Source organism: Bidens hawaiensis, unplaced genomic scaffold, assembly GCF_021521415.1.
Source record: "Bidens hawaiensis isolate Kalapana, Puna unplaced genomic scaffold, B.hawaiensis_p1.1 tig00015206_1, whole genome shotgun sequence".
Lineage (NCBI taxonomy): Eukaryota > Viridiplantae > Streptophyta > Magnoliopsida > Asterales > Asteraceae > Bidens > Bidens hawaiensis.
Genome location: NW_027492352.1, coordinates 860 through 25,937, shown reverse-complemented (window position 1 = coordinate 25,937; position 25,078 = coordinate 860). Strand labels below are relative to the sequence as shown.

The 25,078-nt window shown below is 42.6% G+C and overlaps 2 protein-coding genes across 2 annotated transcripts; one reads left to right on the top strand and one right to left on the bottom strand.

Annotated features, from left to right (window-relative positions):
• The first annotated feature begins 3,568 nt into the window (after window positions 1–3,568).
• LOC143548642 (guanine nucleotide-binding protein-like NSN1) lies at window positions 3,569–7,472 on the top strand. Its single transcript, XM_077039746.1, has 9 exons — window positions 3,569–3,612; window positions 3,717–3,961; window positions 5,230–5,356; window positions 5,434–5,598; window positions 5,679–5,896; window positions 5,983–6,247; window positions 6,322–6,501; window positions 6,578–6,792; window positions 6,884–7,472. The coding sequence occupies exons 1-9, from the start codon at window positions 3,594–3,596 to the stop codon at window positions 7,202–7,204; spliced, it is 1,755 nt and encodes a 584-aa protein (XP_076895861.1). The 5' UTR covers window positions 3,569–3,593; the 3' UTR covers window positions 7,205–7,472.
• A 13,992-nt stretch (window positions 7,473–21,464) lies between these two features.
• Window positions 21,465–23,564, bottom strand: LOC143548620 (uncharacterized). The gene is made up of 3 exons (XM_077039728.1): window positions 23,370–23,564; window positions 22,097–22,248; window positions 21,465–21,802 (listed from the first exon to the last, which is right to left on the bottom strand). Exons 1-3 carry the CDS (start codon window positions 23,557–23,559, stop codon window positions 21,551–21,553), a joined length of 594 nt encoding a protein of 197 aa, XP_076895843.1. The 5' UTR covers window positions 23,560–23,564; the 3' UTR covers window positions 21,465–21,550.
• Window positions 23,565–25,078: the final 1,514 nt, after the last annotated feature.

Genomic DNA, 25,078 nt, shown 5'->3' with positions numbered 1-25,078 from the left:
TCAGACTTATCAGTCACTTATCTTATGTCAATATTACCTTACTTCAAAATTCATGGCATACAAAAGACCATATATATTGTTACAGCAACCGAGTCCAAGAAAATCTTTTGGACCCTTTTAACATCGGTACAATTTCAACCAAAGAGACTAAACATAAAAAATAATATTACACAAAAACACGTACCAAAACAAGATTATCATCATAAATCTCAACAACGATTCTTAAGAAAGTTAAGTGTTCCAATCACCATTAGCAAAATCATTGAAGTAATTGAGATCAAATTGATTCTTAACAATAATTTCTACCGGTGATGTGCGTAGGGCGCTTAAGAGAATTTTTAACATTTGCAACTCTTCATCTTTGTTGCCCATGAATGCTAGCAATGTTACCTTCTTAAGATCAGGTGACCTAGCCATGATACACTTTACAATTTCTAACTCAGGGCGCCGTAAGTTTGTAAAAGTTCCAATCTCCAATTCATTCAGATTTTCCAACCAAATATTCGAATATTTTCCAAATATAACTGAATATTCTTCTAGTTTAACCGGCTCTATGTTCTAGTTTAACCGGCTCTACATATAAACCAATAGTATAAATCTGCAGCAAGAGTGTTGTATCAGTGTATTTTAGCATCAAATTAAAAAGAATAAAAACAAATAGAAAACAAGATGGACTTATGCTATTCACTTCTAGCTCAATTTCCTTCAAGTTCGGGGAGCATTTTATCAAAACACAAAGAAAAGGCAATCCATTGTCTTTAGCTAAACCCATGCCATTGAAACAAAGGTGTTTTAGGTGAATTAGTGAGGTTGGAAGCTCTTGTGGAACCGAGTCTAGAACAAACGACTACGATCGTAGGCCAAAACAACAACTAACAACCAAAGTTTTAATAATTTGTTTTTACATTTTATACGATGTGGACAAATATTACCTCAATGGAAGAAGTCCAAATGGTAAGATGTTCAACCGTAAGTAAACACTTGAATAGTTCCATAATGTTGGTCTTTCATAACCGGGATCTTCAAAGCGTTCTACATGTACAAACTGCATCAATTTGAAATATTCTATTAAGTTTTGAAAACCCATGATAATGAATATACAATTATGAACTTACCAGATACAAACTCTTAAGCAATGGACAATTAGATAAAAGATGTAGAAGACTTTCTCTAGAAATCCGTACATCGTTTAAGGTTAAGCTTGTAAGGCTACTAAATCCGTTGAATATAGGTTTGTGGTCGATATCACAAGCTCGAAGATCTAGGTCCGTCAAGTGATGCAACGAGAAGACAGATAAGGGTAAACAATTCGAATTCGAATTGCATAAAGAAAATGAATGTGTTAATTTCTTGACAGTATGGTTCCTTGACAAATGAAGTATTACTTGATCAACTTCAAAAGTGTGATTAGTCACCCAAAGCTTGAACTCGTGTATTGGATCCCGACGCATTAACAAAACTTGGTGTAAAGCCTATGGGTATTGTCCTCGTTTCTCCTTACAAATTCTAAGTCAGATAATTGCGCCCCCCCCCCCCCCCCCCCCCACCCCCAACCCAACACAACACAAATCTCTTTTGTCACACCCCAACCTAACAGCGGAACATGCCGGAGCGCGACAATATTTGTATCATAGCTCAAAGACACTAATAATAATAATAATAAGTGTCACTATCTAATTTTATTTATTCACAACAATCGTACACAGTATATTAAATGAAAAAAAAACTAATACACAATTAACTTTTATAATTTTAGCCTAAAGTCCAAACTAATTCTTCACTTCAATTAACTTCATATAACAACCTGCATCATGGGTAAAAATAATTTGTCAACAATACATGTTGAACGAGTAATTCACAGTTTGGTGTAAATATAACAATAATATTGAGAAATAAACAAGTCCTTGTGTATGTGAATAGCATTAATTAATATAAACAAGTAGATGTGTCTTTTCGATCATGCCACTAGAATACGGACACGTCTACTCGGACGACGTATGATCATACTATGAGGATGAAGATGAGATACCAACCAACCATAAAAGCTGTAAACACATAATTCATATAGCAGTCAACCATTAATCGAGCAATATCACAACCACACAAATAATGGAATTGGTTTGAGTTTAATAGTATAATGATAATAATTTCTAATACGCATAATGCCCCCCAAAACAAAAATATGAAAAAGGGGATGTGATTACTCACCTTAAAATAAATAAGGGCGATAGCGAGAAGACGGGTGACGGGTAAAGCGACTAGATAGTTCCACCGGAAGTCTTGGCGATATATATGTCCTAAGTTTAAAGGTACAACTAAAATAAATATTCGAACGATATAACTGAACAAGACTTGATATCATGGGTTTATAACGGATTTAAGGTTCGATAAAGCATTCACTATGTTCGATAAAGCATTCACAAGCAGTGTTCGAGCTTAATATTTCAGCTCGTTAATATAAAACAGTCTAGCCAATCCAACTAATTTAATTGAGTGTTCAATACAAGATTAATGACTTTCAAATATCCAACAATTCGGATAGTTGATATTACTATTTGAATCCATATCCGAAATTTCGGATTTGGATATTCAAAAGGATATCCGAGTTCTTATAAAAAATCAATAATAAATTTCTTTTATAGAATTATTTTTAAAAGTATTTATGATATTCAAAAATTATCCAATGTTTATAAATAATATATTTATTACTCTATAATTAAAAAATATATTTTGGATAATTCAGATATCCAATATCCGAAAATTTTTCGAATTTGAATTTCAGATAACTTGGATACGAATTTGGATTTGCATTTTTATAACACCCTACAATTAACTACACATCCCGTTTGAACTAATCGAGTTTATATAAAAGTTATTGACTTATTTGGTGTTTTTTTAATCAGTATATTAAAAAAGTGTTTGACAATCACGATGTTCTCTTTAATTTTAGTCTTTTATAAATATGTTAAAAATTGTTCACAAATCATATTTTTTTAAAATGTCTTTTTAAAATAGAACAATAAATTTGTTTTGAAAAATCCCAAACAACTAAAACACAACTATCTTTACTTAGTGGGCTAGTGATAGAAGGTTCTGGTTCTTCAATGAAGACTCAAGTTCGATTTTCATTTGTATCGTTTTTGGTAGATTATAACAATGATGAATTTGAGTTAAGCCTTGCGAGGTTGTTAGTTCGAATCCGAGCCCACCCAGTTTTAGTCCACCGTATGTACGCCATAGAGTTATGCCCTTGTGGTGATATAACGACTGACAAGTGGCTGACGTCGGTATGGTTTCTCAAGGAACGTCCAAGCCAAACTTAAAGTCAGCGTAAGCCTGGTTTAAACAACGTAATATGGTCAGAGTTGGGCAACAAGGTGGCAACGTAACACACAAGAAAGTCGTTATTTTTTTTTTAAAGAAAGAAAACTAAAACATAATAAATATTTGATTTGAATAAAATAATATTAACATTTTCACACATATATTTGGGCCGCCTGCCTCACTCATAAACCCTAATCTGCTTTCATCATAAGCCCTGCAACCTTCTCAACTCAACTCAACTCAACTCAACCGCACACAACCCTTCAACCATGCCGAAGCGAAGCAAAAGTAAGCACACAGTTTCAATTCATCAATGCCTCCTATTCAAATTCAATCCATAAACTTATAACAATAATAATAATAACAATAATTATGTATTTATGGATGTGCAGAGAGTAAAAGCAAGCGAGTAACATTGAAGCAGAAGCACAAGGTTATAAAGAAGGTGAAGGAGCACCATAAGAAGAAGGCCAAAGAGGCCAAGAAGCTAGGGTTGCACAAGAGGCCTAAGGTTGAGAAGGATCCAGGTATCCCTAATGACTGGCCTTTCAAGGAGCAGGAGCTTAAGGCTCTCGAGGCTCGCCGCACGAAGGCGATTGAGGCGATTGAGCAGAAGAAGGCTGCTCGTAAAGAGCGGGTAATTTATTTATTATTAGTAATAAGTATATAGTTAATGGTGTTAGTTTGGATGAAATGTGTAGTGTTTAGTTGTAATTGGATGGTTTGTGACTGTTTATGTTGAGAACTGGCATGTTTTAGGGCTAATTTAATATATGCATATTTAGTTGCCAACTTGTTAGGTTAAACAAATTATTATTTTTGACTTACGGGAGCTCGAGCTTGGCTTGTTTAGAGCTTTTTTTTCCTAAAGCTTGAGTTTACTTCACACATATTTTATGTATTTTGAGAAAAACTTTAAAACGAGTCTAAGCTTGGCTCGAGCTCTTGTAGTACCTTAACCAAGCCAAAGCTTGGCTTGAGCTTGGCTGTGCAGTGTGAAATTAGTAGGTAGAAGCTCAGAAGAGGTAAAATTTAAAAATACACAAGGCTCATTAAGGCTCAACGAGCCTAAACGAGTTTTTCATACAAGGCTTGAACTCGGGCTAAAAAAAGTTTGGCTCGTTTTGTGCTTTTTAGCGATCCGATCTCCAGTAGTTCACGAGCGGCTCAGCTCGTTTGCACCCCTACTAACTTGGGAATATCATATATGAAGTTTGAATGTGGATAAAGATTTGTATTGTAAAGAAAACTTTTGTTTTGGGGGGCAGAAAGAGCAGTTTTAAAGTCAAATATGGCTATATTTTACTAATAACTTTCTTAAGTTGTATGATTTTTACTTGTATATGAGAGAAGCAGTTCTTTAGCAATATGGAAAAAGTTGAATACTGTTATTGCACATGGGTTAGGGTTGATCTTTACATATATGAGAGGTAGTTCTTTAGCAAGGATGAGGTGACACCTGTCTTGGTAACTTGGGAAACTCAAGTCATTATATGTGAATTTTCACTTACCCTAGTTGGCAAAAATGTTAAATTTTCAGTTTGTTGGCAAGTCTGCTAGGGCCTATAAGTTCTTCAATTCTGTTGTCATAGAAAAAGGTGGCAATTTCAGCACATATTCTTCTGAACAAGTTGATTTGGTTATGTTAATGAAAAATATATTATTGTTTATATTTTTTGTTTAAATTTAGGATGGAAAGCTATTTTGTGTTTGGCTAACGTGTTTTGAGTTACTTTTGACAATGCAATCCGTTTTCACTTGTTACTCAACGTCAATTTTCCACTTTTAGTTGTAGGTGGTAGTTGCATTCTTGTTATTTTGGGTACTTCCATTTTGTTTGCAAGAATTATTTGTCGCCTTTTGGTACTAAGCTTTACATATTGAATGGCACTTTATTTACTTCAGGCTAAAAACAGGAAGTTAGGTCTATTAGAGGATGATGGTGATGACATCACCAATCTTGCCGAGCAGGTTTCTGCAAAAGAAAAAGAATTAGGACAGAAAAAATCCGCTGGTATTTCCACTGCTACAGGTAAAACCATAATAGTCTATTTTAACTTCAATACAAATCCAATTATCATTCTTTGAAATTTATTTTGCACAATTCAGAAAAACCGTTTTACAAGGAGTTGGCCAAAGTTATTGAAGCATCGGATGTCATCCTTGAAGTTCTTGATGCTCGGGATCCCCTCGGGACCCGCTGCCCTGATTTGGAAAAGATGGTGTTAAAAGCTGGACCTGAAAAACATCTTGTGTTGCTCCTAAATAAAATAGGTAATCTTAGTGATAAACTGGTTTTGTGATGGTTTATTTATTCATAATTTTTCTTACATGCTTGGAAAATTGGATATTAGATCTTGTTCCTCGTGAAGCTGCTGAAAAGTGGTTAAAGTATTTGCGTGAGGAGTTACCCGCAGTTGCTTTCAAGTGTAGCACTCAGAAACAAAAATCTAATCTTGGTTGGAAAGCTGCAAAGTCTGCTAAAAAGACAAGCAATCTTATGCAAACGAGTGACTGTTTAGGAGCCGAAACTCTTTTAAAGCTGCTGAAGAATTACTCAAGAAGTCACAAGGTATGTTTTTAAAAAACTTTTGGTGTTAACATACTGTTAACCCTTGAAAATGTTAATTTTACAGATTGCCCTGGTGTTTATTGCAGATTAAGAAGTCGATTACGGTTGGTGTAGTGGGCTTGCCTAATGTTGGCAAAAGCAGTTTGATAAACAGCTTAAAGAGGTGCCATGTTGTCAATGTGGGGGCCACACCTGGTCTCACAAGAACCATGCAAGAAGTTCAGTTAGACAAGAATGTTAAATTACTAGATTGCCCTGGTGTTGTTATGCTTAAATCTGGAGAGAATGATGATGCTGTAACTCTTAAAAATTGCAATAAAATTGAGAAGCTAAAGGACCCCATTTCTCCTGGTAATTTAAACAAGTGATTCATCTGTATGTGATTCGTTTGAAATAAAACATAACCCAAGTTTTTTTATTTGCAGTGAAAGAAATCCTTAAATTATGTCCAGCAGAGACGTTGGTAACCTTGTACAAGATTCCTACTTTTACATCAGTTGACGACTTTCTTTCAAAGGTAGCTAATGTTAGAGGTAAGCTTAAAAAGGGTGGCGTTGCAGACAATGAAGCCGTTGCAAGAATCATTTTGCATGATTGGAATGAAGGTTTGTATCACCAAACTTAGGTAAAAGACAAGAATACCCTACTTGAGCCTGAGAATTAAAGATGGTTATTTTTCAGGTAAAATTGAATATTATACAATGCCTCCAACTAGGAATGAAGGTGAGACAATGGAGGAGGCGGAAATTGTTTCAGAATTAGGAAAGGAGTTGAATGTGGATGAAATATACGCAACTGAATCGTCATATATTGGCGGTCTTAAGTCTGTAAACGAGTTTACTCCTGTTGAGATTCCACCAAGTGCGCCTCTTGCTTTTGATCAGTCAATGCTCAAGGTTTGTATAAATTCTTACAAATATATCAAACTGTCACTCTATTTATATTTCTTAAATATATATATATATATATATATTTTGCTTTTTGTAGGATGATATAGCTCCAGTGGAAAATGACACGAAAGATGAAGTTATGGAGGAAGGTGAAAACGCAGCAGAAACACAAAATGATAAACCTGAAGCTGATGAAGGTGGTGTTACCGGCAAGCAAAAGAAAAAGGGAAAAACCAGCAAGTCCACTGCAATGGAAGAAGATGAATCGAATGATTATGATTTTAAGGTTGATTACGTGAAGAAGGGATCTGATCCAATGGATGATGATGGTAACGATGACGGTGATGATGAAGAAGAAAATGATGATGGCGAAAATGGTGAGAAGAAGATTGAGTCTTCTGATAATGGTGAAGACTAAGCAAGCCGAGGCTGCCTAGCGATGTGATAATTTTGGACTAAAATTGCTTGAATTTTGGACGTTTGACTGTTTTTTGGATCGGGTTATATTTATAAATTATATTTGTATGTTCTGATATGATCTTTACCGTTTAGTATAAGGTTTCCAATTCATGTAAAACTATGATCTAAACCGTTAGTGCATAAGCTGTTGGTATTTTGTGAAGGAGACCGATGGCGAAGATGGTTGTGTTGGAAAACTGGTCTTGATTAAATTTTCTGATTTTTAATGACCAAAAACATTCATACAAATAACAACGTACTTTATTTATGCACGCAGCACGCTAAAAATTCTGGAATTGAGCATAAACTGTCACAAATTCCGTAATTGAGCATGAACTGTCTAACCCATTTATTTTAATGTCAAACTATAAATTCCTTAATTGAGCATGAATTGTTAAACCTATTTATTTGTGTGTTTGGGTTAAGTCCAAAAGGACTTTATGTGAAAAGAAATTATAAACTCATGACTTTTTGTTCAAAAGGACTTTATGGGTAAAGAAATTATAAACTCATGACTTTTTAAAAAGAAGTTTGTATATAGTGTTTGGATTAGCTTGTGTTAATAAGTTGTTTTTTAAGGAGTGTTTAGTTTAGCTTATTCATGTAAAATGACCAAAAAGAACATTATTTTAAAAATTAATAAGTTGTTTTTTAAAAAGTGTTTGAGATTATTTATACTATTATATACTTTTTTTCATCTCTAGCATATTGAACAAAAAATACGAAAGATATAACATGGCAGTTAATCTAACGAAATTCTTCACGAAATCAAAAAAATTAAACAAACCTGGTAGGGATGAGGGGAGATGAGGAAGATGGTGGTGGCGGAGATCTTGTGTATACATCGACAGTTTATATGCAGTGGGATGCAGGTGGTTGTTGTACAGCGAAGTAAAGAGAGAATTAAAGAGATGCAGAGATGCAGGCGATAGATAGAGAAGTTATGATGCATGTGTTAGATAGAGAAGTTAAGATGCAGGTGGCCGTTGTGATTTGTGAAGGGTTTAATGGGAATATTATACCATTTAAGTTAATAAGTTAGAGAATCATAACTTTTCAAAATCCTCTTATTTTGTCTTGACCATAAGTTAAATACCATAAGTCCTTAATGTTTATCAAACACCTTTTACACATTATTAATTTTTCAAAAAGTTAATAAGTTATAAATTGATGGAAATCAGGAATCCCAAACACCCCCTAAATGTTACATCAGGTACTGCCCAGCTAGCCTACTGGGTTGAGTTGTATAATTGAGTATGTTTTTAGTTTAGCACTTTAGCATGGTCTCTATTGTTAAACATGTCTTAACTCATTTTAAAGGTCTTAATAAAAGTTGTTTTGTATAGCACTTGTAACATTATACTAGGCATAAAACTACTTAACATTTAACATTATACTACTTAACATTAAACAGAGTTATATAATCCACAGTTCGGTTCAGTGCTGTTCAAGAATGGAGCCAGGTTCTGTCCGGTTATTATTTTATATCGGTTATTTCACTACAGTTTTTAACAGTTAATTCGTTTTCTGTTTGGTTAATTAGTTTTTTCTCACCACAAAACGAAATCATAATAATCCCTTTTATAACACATTTAAGACTCCCAATATAGGAATCTCTTACTCATTCTATATATCAGTTTACTTAACATGTTCACCTGAAGAAACACTAAGTGACCCCGGGCAGATTATGGATAATCTGGGGGCTAGATAATGTTTCCCACGAAGGTTAGGTCCAGCAGAGTAAGTTGTACTTTAGGGAACCTGCAAAACAGACACCGTAAGCTCGTCACTGAGAAGGGGGGGGTTCCTCCTTGTGACCACCCTCCGGCGTGAGAATCAGTCTATATTGCTCTTTGAATATAAAAGTATATGAATACTATTAGAGCAATTATCAAGTAAGTTGTACGAGATAGTAGATGATCTTACCATTCCAAGATATTGGAGTATTTATAGCCGAAGGTAGGTTTTCTAGAAGGTACAGCCGGCTGAATAGTATTCCTGTTCAACCAACAGTGGATTACGCACAGGCCATACTGGTTGGTGGGTAGGTTACAGCCAACAGTAATAAAGTCGGCTGCACTATTCCACCAACTGTAGACCATGCACGTCCCACTGACTGTGGATTGTACGCAGGCCATGCTGGTTGGTGAATAGGTTACGGCCAACAGTAATACTATTCCACCAACTGTAGGCTGCGCCTGCTCCACAGTGAGGGTTGGTGAGTAGGCAGCGGCTAATAGTGACAAACAGTACTAGAGGGTGCTCCTCCTCGCACTGTTGTCGGTGAGCTGTCACCCTGTGATTGGCTCATGGGCTGTTCTGGTCAGATCGTCTGTCCTATCCATACCTTGGTAGGTATGGTACAAAAGATCTTTCAGAATCAGACTGGCTCATTTGGGCGGGATTGTTCCCGCCTTGCTCATGCCTTCATGTGACTGCTGAAGTAGCTAGTCTTGTACGTGTAGCCCTGCTGTCTGCGGGTAGCCTTCCCTGATGGCTTGTATCCGCAACTGCGGGAACAGGCGGGGTACTTCACCATTGGGAGGCTTTCCCTGCGTGTACAGCTTGCGTACTGCGCGTAAGATTCTATGAGCATGGTGGGTCCTGCGGGAGCAGATGGCCTTTGCGCAGACAACCCTGTTGAAGGTGAGTCTTGCGGGACCAACTGGTCTCTGCTGGGACCTACCTCTTCAAGTCCCCCCAGTCCAATGTTCTTCTCATGCGTGTTTAATAAAGTGAGGTGAACTTTTGGACTTAAGCAAAGGGTTTTGAAAAGGGTTTTGTAAGGTTTTCCATGGGAAGTCCTTGTCACTTGCAGAAATGCCCGAGTTTCCTGCTTGGTCTTTGGGTATGATGCGGGTAGGTCTGTAACCTCCTCGCAAGTCAGGAGCATTGAGTCCCAGTTGTATGTATTTTCCATGAGGTTTTGGTAGTTTCGAACATAGTGATCAATTATGTTAAGACCACCAATTCCATCTTGGAGCTTCAAACAACGTAGTTCTCGACGCTCCCGCTATGCGGGGATGTTATTTCCGTTTCCGCAAGCATTGCCCAGAAGATCCTTCTTGGTTTCAATTCCCAGCGGAGCGCTAGGTATGTGAAGGGTTTTGCCTTAACACTGTACCTGCGCTCGTCTTACGGTTACTTTACTTCCAAGGTATTCCTGGCGTTAATTCCCTGCGGGTGCTAGGTATGTGAAGGATTTTGCCTTTACACTGTACCCGCACCCGTCTTATAGTTACTTGGTTGCCGAGGAATATTTGGCTTCAATTCCCTGCGGGTGCTAGGTATGTGAAGGGTTTCGCCTTAACACTGTACCCGCATCCGTCTTATGGTTACTTGTTTGCCAAGGTTTTCTTGGCTTCAATTCCCTGCGGGTGCTAGGTGTGTGAAGGGTTTCGCCTTAACACTGTACCCGCATCCGTCTTACGGTTACTTGTTTGCCAAGGTAAGGGGGGATTTTCCCGCTTACTTTTTAATATTTTCGAATTTTGAATTTTGAAATTCGAAGAGTTGGTGAAAAGATAAGAACAGTCCAAACCTCTGAAACGTCGCGCGTCAGTTTCTTCTGACTGTCAGGACGTGCAGGAAGTTATGGTGACGTGACAGAACATGGTCATTCCAGTCGCTTTTTCAGGCGCGTGGGCGTGATTTTTCTGGCGCGTGGCCGCGAAATTACTGGCACACGTCCTTTCAACAGCTGTTGCCAGCCTGCTTTTTGCCACGTGTCATAGTTTCATTGCACCTTTGATTTCTCTCTCCTCCGCATTAAATTCACCGCATTAATTGCGATTACTATATAAAGGGGAAGAGAGTTATCTGTAATTCACACTTTCACCTTTCTTCTTCTTCTCAAGTAATTTCCGGCAAATTTTTCTGTTCAGTAAAGCCTTACTCTGAAATCTTTTTCTTTTTTCCACCATGTCTTCTCATGATACTGATGATCAGAAGACTGCTGGCGAATGCCAGTGTTCTCTTCCTGTCGATCTGTACCAGTATATCGTCAGGAAGTTCATGCTCGAGTCTCTCGAGCCTGAGTTTCCTGAACCCCACCATACTGTGTACGATGCCCCTAGTGGCAAGATCGGGGTTTATGCTGCATTCTTTGTCTATGGAAACCTTAGGTTTCCGTTGACAAAGTTTGTGTACCGTGTCCTGGAGAGGCACGGTGTGCACCTGACAGAGGTGCACCCCATGGCCATTGCCAAGGTCCGGCACTTTGAGTGGGTGTGCCGGATACTGGGCCTTGAGCCCTTTGTTGACCGTCTGATGACCTTCTACACTTGGAGGTGCATCCAGGGGTGGTACACTCTTACAACCCGTATAAAGGGTTTAAAGATTTGTACCACCGAGCGGAGTCTTCGCTCATGGAGAAGAGAGTTCTTCTTCATATCCGCTCGCGCCGTCCCCATCGCCATGAAGTTTAAGAATGGCCAGGCGCTTCCGAACCTTCCCGCCCTTAACTACGAGGAGGCGGAATGGTTTTCGAAGATATCCCGGGTCCAGTCCCCGGTTTTTCGTTTTCCGGAGTCGGCGATGGTGATGCTGGGGATGAGCCGGGTGTGGAAGGCGGCGAATGCGGATAAGGTTCCGATCGTCCTTGAATATGGTTCGAACTCTACCCCTTATGGTATGTCTTGTTTCTTTTTTACTGACTACGATTTTTTCTAACTTTTTTGTTGATTTCAGAGGGTAACGATCTTCAGTCGCTCCTGAATCCGCGGGAGGAAGATGGTCCTGCGCGGATGGGTACTCGTGCTCTGGACGAGAACGAGTTGCCCATCCTCGAGCAGACTGCGGGTCGGTTTGTGGAGGTTTACCCGCCAGGCCAAGAGATCCTGAGCCACCGTCGGCCAGGTAAGCCTATCTTCCACCCTGAACCTCTCAAAGCTGTGCCTGCTGCTGGAGTTCATGACATTTCTTCTTCTGAGGAATCCGCAGAAGGTCCTCCACTGGTGCGGAAGAGAAAGGCTGCCGTCGCGAAGGGCAAGGAGAAGGTGGCCTCTACGGCCGACCCGGTAGTCCTATCTGACTCGGAGTCAGATAATGCAGAGGTGGCGGGGAAGCCCGGTGGTGAAGAGACCACCGCTCCGGAGGCTGCAGGTGTCACCTCCGAGGAGGCAGCGGCAACGACGGTTACTGGTGGCAAGAGGCCGGCTCCATCGGGTTCGCCCCCGCTCGTCCGTGCGTTCAAGCTCAAGAAACCCCGTAAGTACCCCCATAATTCTTGTCTAGATTTGTTTAAAATAAATTTTTCTAACACTTTTGCTTGTGTAGGTGTGGATGTTGACGCATTCCAGGGTGGAGTTGGAGCAAGTATTCCCCCGCCAATGACGGTAGGCTCGGTCAGCCTTCCCGAGGCATCGACCCAGGCGTCTACGCCTGCTTCCGCTGGTTCCAGCCTTCCTGAGGCTGTTCCAGCTGAGAAGGTGTCTCCGCCGGCCGTGAGTGCAATTTTTACCGCATCTTTCACGGAGCCGGCGGTTACTGTTGCTGAGGAGGTGGCGCCAACCATGGCTACCACAGCGGCTGCCACTATACCTGCGCCACCGGCACCGACGGCCGGACCTTCAGGTATGCGCCAGGCTTCCCGCCGATCTATGCCACCTTCCCGTCTGCCTGACCTGTTGGATGGATTTCCTTTAGGTTCAGGTGATGGGTTTGGCGGCTATCGGCCTGTTATTGACCCTACAGGTACGTAGGGTTATTTTTCCTTTACATATTTTTATCATCTTTTCCTAACTGCCTTTGTTTCTTTTGCAGTGTCGGATTCCAATGAAGTGTATGTTCCAAGATGGAACATACGCCGAGGAACAACCCTTCGCACCCCTGTGGAGTGCGTGGACTGGGCTCGCCACGCTGCTCCTCATGGTGCGTTGGGGGAAGCCATGGCTAGCTACCAAGAGGGTAGGCTAACCAATGAGCTTCGGGTTCTCCAGGCCCGAACGCAGCCCCGCGTCGAGCTGCTTTGTCGTGAAAACGACAAGTTAAAAGCAGCTCGCGCCAAAGATATATCTGAAGCGCGGGCTCTTCGGGAGGAGAACCGGCAGTTGGCCGCTGCCGCAGCCGAGAAGGAGAAGGCATTCAAGGCCCTTGAGGTTGAAGTCCAGGCGCGACTCGAGGCCTGCTCCAAGGCTGCCCAAGCTGTGAATGAACAGCTTCGGCTGGCCAAGGAGACTGCGCGAAACTCAACTGAGAGGGCTGCCAAGGCTGAAGCTGTTGCTGAGCCACTTCGCGAAGAGAATGAGCAGCTTAAATGCAAATTAAAGGCTCTTCAGCATGCTCATGACGCCTTGGCAATGGAAGATGCCAAGAAGCTGCAGGAGATCCTTGACCAGAGGGGGGTGCTTGACCGTACTGAAAGGAAACTCAAAAGCGTCGAAGAAGCTGCCGCCAAGGAAGTTCAACTTGCCAACCTTGATAAAAGCGGAGCCGAACGTGCTTGTAAAGAAAGTCAAGCTACCCTCCAATGGTTGCTTCGAGAAGCGTTGCCTCAGGTATCCTCTTTTTCTTTACGCTTTCTGCTTGTAATTAGAAAATGTTCTAAGTATTCTTTTGTAGGTTGTGCGTCAGGTCCTCTCAGAGACCTCTTACGACGATGCAATGAGCGCAGCCCTCAACGCTTCTCATGAGGATGGGCAGAAGACTGGCTTCCTGCTTGGTCTAGGGTTTGCTGAGAGAGGCTTTCCGCCCTCCAACTTCCCTTTATTCAATGTTAATACTGAAGCTGCTTATGACCAAGCTGTGAATCAGTATGCTGCCTTCCCGCATCCAGTGGTGGAGAAGGTGAATGAAGTCGCTGCTGCTGATGATGGGCTAAACATCCTTAAGGCTTTCCTTGGGCAGCCGCGCTCTGATGGTGCTGGCCCAAGCGGAGGTGGCCCTGAAGCCTGATCCTGAAGATCCCTTCCCGCTGCTAGGATAGACTTAGCTTTGTATAGATTTCTTTTAGGCGGGTAGTTACCCAGCCCTTGTAATTGATTGTGAAATATTAATCTCTTTGCGTATAAGATTGTTATTTCCTTGGGTTCTTTGCTTTATAAACTTATGACTTGCATACTTAGTTTAAATTAACAATTTCCCAAGTGCTTAGAATAAGAACCTTTGAACGTGGTTGATAATGGGTTAAAGTTTCGCCTCCTCCTTCGTGATTGTGCGGGTAAAACCGTCACTTGCACTTGGTAGGATGGCTAATCTTTACCCTTTATCTGACCTGCGTGTAGGTTTTTCAAAATTTCTAAGGCATTAAGTTAAACCTTTGAACGTGGTTGATAATGGACTAAAGTTTTCGCTCCCTCTTTCGTGATTGTGCGGGTGTAACCGTCACTTGCACTTACTAGGATGGCTTTAACTTTAGACCTATATCTGACCTGCGTGTAGGTTTTTCTTGTCCTTTTTTTTTTTTTTTTTTTTTAGTGTTCATAAGTTAACCTTATAACGTGGTAGACGGTAAGTTAAGTTTGGCTTCCTTGTTCGTGATTGTGCGGGTAAGACCGTCACTTGCACTTCCAAGGATGGCTAAACTTTACCTACATCTGACCTGCGTGTAGGTTTTCCTTAGGAACTTTAACATTTTGGCGTTGTGTTTATGCGGGTATTGCCGCCTTCCACACGCAACTACTTCTTCCCGTAAGGGAAGTTCATAGGTTACAAGCTATCAATACATCGTGAAAGGAGAATCATTTCCATTAGAAGTGGCTCTAGGCCTTTTCTTTACAAGTTGGAATTGATCTACATATAACATTTGCGCAATTGAGCTCCATTCCATGTTCTAGGGATGGGAGTGCCATCGAGCCTTTCGAGCCGGTACGCGCCCTTTCCCAGAACTTCTTTGATGATGTATGGCCCTTCCCAAATCGGGGCCAACTTTCCTGGGCGTTGTTGGTTCGAAGCCTCGTTGTTACGCAGTATGTAGTCTCCTTCCTTGAAGTTGCAGAGTTTTACCCGCGTGTTGTAGTACTTTTGCATTTGTCGTTTGTAGTTTTCTTCACGCACGGCGGCTAAGTCTCTGCGCTCTTCGGTTAGCATAAGGTCTAACCGTCTTTCCGCATCATTGTCTTCTGGTTGGATTAAGACCCTTGGTGAGGGTAAACCGATTTCGACTGGGATCATGGCTTCAGTGCCATAAGTGAGACTGAACGGGGTTTCTCCCGTACTGGTCTTCTTCAGCGTTCTGTTTGCCCAAAGGACGTGCGGAAGCTCGTCCACCCAGCCGGATCTGTGTTCCAAGAGTCTTTTCTTGATGCCTTCGACGATGCTCTTGTTTGCTCTTTCTACCTCACCGTTACCTTGCGGGTGTGCCACTGAGGTAAAGGTGTGGGTGATTTGAAGTTCTTTCAGCCACTGCTGTAGCTTCTTGTCAGCAAAGTTGGTGCCATTGTCGCTTACCAAATTCTGTGGAAGTCCAAAACGGCAAATAATAAATTCCCAAATAAATTTTTTGATATGCTTTGCGGTTGTTTGGGCTAAAGGTTTCGCTTCTATCCATTTGGTGAAGTAGTCAATGGCCACCACTAGGAACTGAACATTCCCAGCTGCTGTTGGAAATGGGCCTGTCACGTCAATGGCCCACTTCTGAAATGGCCATGAGGAAGTGACAGGAACAAGTTCATTTTTCGGGCGATGCGTGTTGGGTGCGTAAAGCTGACAAGATCTGCATTTTCTGATGTATGCCAACGCGTCCATATGCATACCCGGCCAGAAGTATCCCGCGTTGTTTAGCTTGGCTACCACAGCGCGGGGGCCTGCGTGTACTCCACAGATGCCTTCGTGAACCTCCCTTAGGAGGTAGTCAGCATCTTGGTTGTCCACGCATCTTAACAATGGGCCAAGAAAGTTACGTCTGTAAAGGGTGTCATTGACCAGCTGATAATTCAGTGCTTTACAGCGTAGTTTTCTTGCCTGTGACTTCGACTCTGGTAACGTTCCTGCTTCAAGGTATTTTATTATTGGGGTCATCCATGTTTCTGTACCGGTTTGGATGACACAAATTTCCTTGTGCGGGACTGATGGTGTTTCGAGGAGTTCCACGCGGATGTCCTTACCCAAGTGGGTGAAGGCCAGTGATGCAAGCTTGCTTAACGCATCCGCAGATTTGTTTTCGCTGCGCTTGACATGTATCACTTTACAATCATTAAAATCGCGCATGATGGCTTTGGCCTGGGCAAGGTACAGGGCCATTGTGTCATTTACAGCCGTGTACGTCCCGTTTATTTGGTTTGCCACTAGCATGGAATCTACATGGGCTTCCAAATTTTTTACACCCATTTTACGCGCAATCCTCAATCCGGCCAGGAATGCTTCATATTCAGCTTCGTTATTCGTACTTGGGAAATCCAGCCGAATAGCATAAGTATATTCCTGGCCTGCTGGGTTTGTTAATTTTAACCCTGCGCCTGAACCCTCGTTACTAGCTGCTCCATCAGTATAGAGTCGCCAGACCTCATCGATTTCGTGTGCTGGGGAGGGTTGAACCTCCTCCTGGCACTCTTTCTCCCGCGCAGCGGGGACTTCAGCAATAAAATCAGCCAGGACCTGGCCTTTAATGGCTGGTCTCGGCTTGTATTGAATCGCATATTCTCCCAATTCAATTGCCCATTTGGCTAGGCGTCCCGATAACTCGGGTTTGCCTAGAACATTTGAGAGTTTGAAGTTGGTGAGAATAGTGATTGGGTGACCCTGGAAATATCGTCTCAACCTGCGTGAAGCGTGTATAAGTGCCAAGACCAGTTTTTCCAGGGTAGAGTACCGGGTTTCCGCGTCTGCCAGCACGCGGCTAACATAATAGATTGGCATCTGGATGCCTTTTCGTTCTACAAGCAGGACTGCCCCGGTTGCTCTATCTGTTGCGGAGAGGTATAGGATCAACTCCTCTCCCGCTTGTGGTGCTGTGAGTGTTGGGAGTTCGATCAGGCGTGATCGAATCTCCTGGAAAGCTGCTTCCGCTTCTGGTGTCCAGCGGAAGTGCGTTTTCTTTAAACAATTTCTTAGTGTTGACACAAAAGGGAACGACCTATCCGCATGATTTGCCAAAAAGCGGTTAAGCGCGACTAGTCGTCCATTAAGTGTTTGAGCCTGTTTTATGGTGGTAGGTGATTCCATTTTGACAATGGCTTCGACCTTTTCAGGGTTCGCTCTGAAGCCATCTTTAGTAATAATGACCCCTAAGAACTTCCCTTCTTCCACCCCAAATGAACACTTGCTCGGGTTGAGCTTCATGTTTATCTTTCTGAGCGTGTTGAAAGTTTCCTCAATGTCTTTCAACATCGTCTCTGGCTCGGGGCTTTTGATGACCAAATCATCCATATAGACTTCCAAGTTTCTCCCAATTTGGGCGTGAAACTCTTTGTCCATTAGTCGTTGGTACGTGGACCCCGCGTTCTTAAGTCCGAACGGCATCATTTTATAACAAAATGTGCCATCGGGCGTCCGAAAGGCGGTTTTGTCCTGGTCATCCACAGCCATGTGGATTTGATGGTACCCCTTATACGCATCCAAGAAGCATTTAAGGCGAAATGGTGCCACCGAATCCACCTTGAGATCAATTTCTGGCAACGGATAACAATCTTTGGGGCATGCTTTATTCAAATCTTTGAAATCTATGCACATGCGCCATTGTTTGTTATTCTTCGGTACCATTACGGGATTTGCAACCCATGTTTGATATTTGCTAACGCGCACGATGCCCGCATCAAGGAGTTCCTTGACTTGGGTTCTGCACGCGTTGGTTTGCTCGGGCCCCATTACTCTGCGCTTTTGTACGATCGGCGTTACGGCCGGATCGCATTTGAGCTTATGCTCTGCCTTTCCCCGGGGTACACCAGTCATGTCGGCTGGTGTCCACGCGAAGATGTCTGCGTTTCGCTGCAGTAAGCGCTTGAGTAAGGTGCGTGTTGGATCAACAATTGTCGGGCCAATGGTAACGGCCTGATCGGGATATTTCCCATTGAATGCCCACTGTTCAGGCTCAGTGATGGTTTGTTTGGCCATCTTCGGTTTGGGTTTAGAGGAGACAGATGCGATGCATACCTGGGGAATGCCCGTGATCATCGCTACGCCTTCAGTTGTTGGCCATCCCATCATGCCGTGGACTGAGGATACCACAGCGTTGAATCTTGCCATCCCGTCTCTCCCGAATAGGATGTCATACGTATGATGTGGTTTTTTCATCACAACAAAATCCACATCCTCCGTGCGTGAATAATTCCCATCAGTGAGAGTGACGGGGAAAGATAGGATGCCCAAGGGAGTGTTCATGCTGCCGTCAAACCCTTCCATTGAAGCGTAGACCGTCTCCAGGCGTTCCTTGTCTTCATCATCGAGCTTGTCGAAGAACTGCCTGTACATCACTGTCGACGATGCGCCATTGTCAACGAGGGTGCGGGAGGTGATGTAGTGCCCCAGCTGGCTTTTAATGACAATGGGGCCTTCTTTGTTTGGGCCTCCCGGCACTCGCGGGAAGCGCACTTCTGCTTCCTTCCATGCGCATGATTCGGTCATTGGTCTCTTTCTTCCTCTGACCTTACCATGGACCATGTTGATGCTAATGTCGACGGGCTTCCGTCCGTTACCCCTGTACCTGTTGTCGTTCCTTCCTCCCTTCTTGATAGATGCCACGAGGTGTGCGAGCCTCCCATCCTTGACGAATGTCTCGACGATGTCCCTCAAGGATGTGCACTCCTCAGTGCTATGGCCCTTTGTCCCATGGAAGTCACAAGACTTGCTTTGATCCGCATTGGGTTTCTGTCGGATCACTGGAGCTTTTGGCCATGGCAGTTTTTCCGTGGCAAATATCTCCGTGACGCTCTTGGTGAGTGGCGTCCAGCGGTTTTTTTCGGTTCAAAGGGTGCGTTTTGTCCCTTCCGCCAACCAGAGGGCGAGAGCTTGAGGGGGCGTCAAAGTTTATCCTTGACTGCCAAATACCTTGCCGCCTCTTTTTGTTTAGCCGGGCGGTTCTTACATTATTCTCCCTTGTCCTCTGCGTGTAGAGGTTTGTATTGTGGGGGAGATCTCTTCCCAGCTGTTTCTCTGTTTCGGCAAAGCGCTTGGCTGCCGTCATTATGGCATCCCACGTGGATGGCATACCGTCTTTACCCGTCAGAGTGCGGATGAGTTCTGGGTATTCAGCGCCCTGAATGAAAGCGGCGCGAACGAGGTCTTCACTGATGTTGCCCAGACTCACCTTCTTGGAGTTGAAGCGGGTGATGAAGTCTAGTAAGGATTCATCCTCTTCTCTGACACAGTTGAGGATCGTCCACTGCTCCTCAGTGTGTTTCCTCTGTTGACTAAACTGTTGACTGAACTTGTTCTGGAAGTCTGCCCAGTCATAAATGTGGTGGACCGGTAAACGGTCGAACCATGCTCTGGCTGCTCCTACCAGAGTCATCTGGAACATGTAGCACCACGTGGGTTCCGTCCAGTTACTGACGGTTGCCCCCGCAATGAACCTGTTCAGATGGTCATCTGGGTCGGATAGACCATCGTATGTGCCAACGTTGGACATTTGTTTGGCACTCCTCGGGGCGATTGCTTCTGCAATGTCCCTTGCAAATTTTGACCTTCCTGCGTTTGTAGCAGTAGGTCTAAAGGCCTTGGAGAAGTCGCGAGAACTTTTTTCCGTGACTGGTTGGAATGCTTCCCCAAAGTTCCTTTTTGGCTGGGGATCCGTTTCCTTACGCTTCCCTTTCGCCCTATGGCGAGGGTTCGCGTCGGTGTCGGAGTCTTCCCCCTCGCCGTCTGAGTACTCGTGCTCACTACTCATGTTGAGGTGCTGGCGAGTACTACCGAATTCCTCAGCTTGTTGGACTGAACGCAAGCGTTCGTCCAACTCAGCCTGAAATTCTCTTTGACGTGCCTCGGCCCATGCCTTCACTTGATCAAGTGTTTGGCGAGGGGCTCGAGGTCGTTTTTCCAGCTGGGCATCAGTGAATCCCAGTGGAATATTTACTCCACTTGCCCCTACATGAGTGACTGGGGTAGTGTTCGTAAAATGTATTTCACTTGCCCCAGCTTGGGTGGCTGGGGTAGTGTTTGTAAACATTGTGTTGCCGGTGTTAACCCCAGTGGCTGGGGTTGTGGTTACCGGAATTTCTCTAGTCATCTTGGAAGTTTTGAAAAACTGGAGAAAGATGTAGTTCTAGCTTTATGCACGGATGGCGCCAATGAAGAAACACTAAGTGACCCCGGGCAGATTATGGATAATCTGGGGGCTAGATAATGTTTCCCACGAAGGTTAGGTCCAGCAGAGTAAGTTGTACTTTAGGGAACCTGCAAAACAGACACCGTAAGCTCGTCACTGAGAAGGGGGGGGTTCCTCCTTGTGACCACCCTCCGGCGTGAGAATCAGTCTATATTGCTCTTTGAATATAAAAGTATATGAATACTATTAGAGCAATTATCAAGTAAGTTGTACGAGATAGTAGATGATCTTACCATTCCAAGATATTGGAGTATTTATAGCCGAAGGTAGGTTTTCTAGAAGGTACAGCCGGCTGAATAGTATTCCTGTTCAACCAACAGTGGATTACGCACAGGCCATACTGGTTGGTGGGTAGGTTACAGCCAACAGTAATAAAGTCGGCTGCACTATTCCACCAACTGTAGACCATGCACGTCCCACTGACTGTGGATTGTACGCAGGCCATGCTGGTTGGTGAATAGGTTACGGCCAACAGTAATACTATTCCACCAACTGTAGGCTGCGCCTGCTCCACAGTGAGGGTTGGTGAGTAGGCAGCGGCTAATAGTGACAAACAGTACTAGAGGGTGCTCCTCCTCGTACTGTTGTCGGTGAGCTGTCACCCTGTGATTGGCTCATGGGCTGTTCTGGTCAGATCGTCTGTCCTATCCATACCTTGGTAGGTATGGTACAAAAGATCTTTCAGAATCAGACTGGCTCATTTGGGCGGGATTGTTCCCGCCTTGCTCATGCCTTCATGTGACTGCTGAAGTAGCTAGTCTTGTACGTGTAGCCCTGCTGTCTGCGGGTAGCCTTCCCTGATGGCTTGTATCCGCAACTGCGGGAACAGGCGGGGTACTTCACCATTGGGAGGCTTTCCCTGCGTGTACAGCTTGCGTACTGCGCGTAAGATTCTATGAGCATGGTGGGTCCTGCGGGAGCAGATGGCCTTTGCGCAGACAACCCTGTTGAAGGTGAGTCTTGCGGGACCAACTGGTCTCTGCTGGGACCTACCTCTTCATCACCATACCAATATCCCAGCTCATTTGTTAACACAAACAGCCAAAACTAGTAGCAAATATCGAACCACTGTGACACATTCATTCAATATAACCACACACCTTTATCTTAATCATCTATCGATATTCCTAAAAGCGGATCAGTGCTGCCATTATTCGGGCTCTCATCTTTAGAATCCGAGCTAGACGGAGATGCAATAATTGTAGCCTCGTCAACAGCTGCAGAAACAATTGTAGGTTCACTAGCAGTTGGTGAAGAACTATTTGATGCAGTGGACTTCGGAACCAGGCCTTGAGCTTCCATGGCTTCACGAGCCGCTTTTTCTTTAGCCTTTTTAGCCCGTTCTAACACTTCATCCTGCATATTAACCCAAAGTACAAATTCAGCCCACATATTTATAAGAATTATAATCTACATTTTTTTATCCAAAAAAAATAATATTTCTTATAAACAATTAGTGCGTCAAATGTGATCACATAAACTACATCATTTCAATAATAATCTGATATCTTGAATAATACAATTCAAAAGAAAACTATGCACTAAAATCACACTTTGAATAACACTCGGCCCGTTTGACACTTGAAAGTTCAAACTCTACTACAACCTTCTAGTTTAGACTTTAGAAATTATAAACTAAAATCTTTAGCACCTGAACTCCTGTACTTGTTTTTGTTGTTCAGCTTGCAACCGACCGACTGTACTCAAGAACTCACCCACAGTTGATTCAATACGTTCGTTTAGTGCTTCTGCAAAAGCCTTCCCCAAGAAAAATGCATCCAAAACTTGTTTACTTTCATTGTCACCTATAAATCACAAACTTTTATCATGATCAAAACCGTCATTTCTTGATTCTAATTATTCGACCCACTAATACCCTACTAACCAATGGGACCAGGTAAAGTGTAGCTTACACTAGGCATGTTTAAAGTTTAAACTAGTCAAATCCTTTCATAACGCATATCTAGGAGCGTAAACGAGTCAAGCTGCCCGTAATGTACTTATGATTGGCTCGTTAAAAGCTCGAATCGACTCACGCTTAAACGAGTTCGAGCCAAAACATAAACTCGTTTGTTAAACGAGCCCAAATTTCACTTATCGAGCTAAAGCCTATTATTGGTATAACTTTTATTTAAAATATTAAACAGAAACATTTATACTAATTATTATTATGTATAAAATTATCAAAAAAACAGCTAAATAATATATCTTATGCTATATACATGTTGAAACCCTAATTGAACCGGACATGATTTGTGTGAGAGTTCGATGGTGGGTTTTAGTAAGAATGATGATCAAGCCAATAGGAAGATAAGAATGTAAAAACCCCAATTGATATGACTGTTTGATTATGAGTGCTCGAGTGTTAGTGTGTGAGGTGACTCTTGATGACCATGCAAAGTGAGTGTATTATTTCATTTCTACTGAACTTGGCATTACAAAAGGAATGTATACAATATATATAGGGTCCAGGGAGAATCTCCCTATAGACTGTTACTCTTCGGGCTCCCTCTATTATCCGCTGGCCCTTTGACTTCAACAGGGAGCTGGTCATTATCCATTGGACCTTCTTTTCCCACCAAGATCAGGTCCACTTCAGCTTTGTAGCACTCAGGTTGACAAGGACAGGTCAGCCCTTGACCCTAGGTTTTATCTGGAGTGCCCAGGGTATTGTTGGGCTGGACTGGGCTAGACTTTTTGGTCTCTCTAACTGGGCCTGGCCAGACGTAGTCTTTTCAATACAAATTAACTAACAAATAATAAACGAGCCGAGCTCAAAAACCTAACCACGTGCACTAAACTTGCCCCAAATTTCCAACTAATTACAACCAATATTTCTACCGACAAGTACACTAAAAGCTTGCCATAAATTCAAATTCAGAAACTAATCGAAACAATTAAAACCCAAAATCAAACTTAACATTACCTGGAGGCGTGGTGCTACAATTGCACCTAAAACCACGAACCAATTTCTTGTGCAAAAACGTACGTGATGCTGTTTTGAGATGATAATTTGTGGGTTTGAGAGCGGTAAGTGAAGAAGATAATGGATTGAAGGTTTTAATAAGGGTTTGTGAATTGGATGGAAAACGAGAATAAGAAATTGGTGTACTCATTTTTGTTGTTGATGAGAAGAGAAAGATCTGGTTTTGGAACAGTACTTTACATATGATATATGTTGTGAAGCAGTGTGATGACGTAATGTAATGGTGGGCCCGGTGTGGGTGTTTTTTGTGAGCCACATTCTGGGCCGTTTTTGTTTTTTGGATTGACAGGGTTGGGCTCATTATGTGACGTCGGTCGGTTTGTTGAATTTTGATTGGAATAATCCTAAAAGGTTATTTTAGATTTGGATTTAACACTTTATGTCATGCTCGAATGAGCGAAAAAAGTGAAGGAAGGAGTTGAAGTAGAAGAGCCCGGATATTAGTGGTCGGGGCCCATCTACTTAAGAGCCCCTGATGTATAATCAAGGGCTTAAGAAGGATTACCAATACTAGATCAGGTGTCTGAGAGCGATAAACTTAATAAATACATGCTATATCATTTTGTCAAAATAATCGAATCAAAATGTGAGCACTTAACTCATATGTTGAAATATGTAGTTTTTAAATTTTAAAAAGGTATCACCTAACTCGTGTTATATGTGTAGTATACTAGTAAACCATATCCTTGGCTGCTTCTATAATCTATACTAACCATGTACATGCCCTATGTATTGGGTAACATACAATGGCCTATATGGATTTTTATAAACAAATTGTACACATCTATGCCCCCGTATGGTATAAAAAGAAAATGGAGATTGATTAATAACGTAAGTGATGTATGTAAGGGTAATCGGGACATGAGATTGAAATGACCAACCACACAACATATATCCAATTTACATATTAGGATGGACAAGATTTTCATACCGCTCGGGACAATGATTGTCAAGAACAATATGAGGGGATATGGATGAGGATGGATGATAACACGTTCCCCCACCCCATCTTCGTCGGTCAAAATCTAAATTCCAAAGTATCTGTCTCAATCCGTTTACACTAAGGTTATGTGTTGTGGTTTTACTAGTGATGAATAGTTAAAAAGGCCTCGTTACTACCATATAGACAGTGCAGCTGTAGGGGTATGGTATTAAACCCGGTTTACAATCCTAAATTTATTATATTTGGTTTGTTTTATTATATGGGCTAATACATTTGTTATTGGGCTGAGGAGGTTTGTGGAGGTAGCCCTAATTGGGCTAGGCCCATTAGGGTATCATGATGGTGGCCATGAGACTCTATATAAGGAGGTCTTCACCTCCTTATCATGGGGTCATGCTCAGTAGGTGCCACCACCAGTTTTTGTGTCTGTGAACAAGAGATCTTCAAGATCATCTTAGCGGTCACCTCCACACCCCCAAAACGCCACTGCAGATCGCGAGCAGCCGGAGGAGAGGATCAGCAGACCAGGATGCGGTTCATTCATCTCGAAATCCGTGGAAGCTCCGTCATGGGTCAGGTCAGATTCCATTTCGTGCTTCGACATTGGCGCCATCCGTGGGACGGCAATGAACCACACTGGCCTCTCTTCTCGGCCCTCCGATCCGTTCATCAAAATCTCAGGAAGAACCACCAAGCTTTTGGGGGA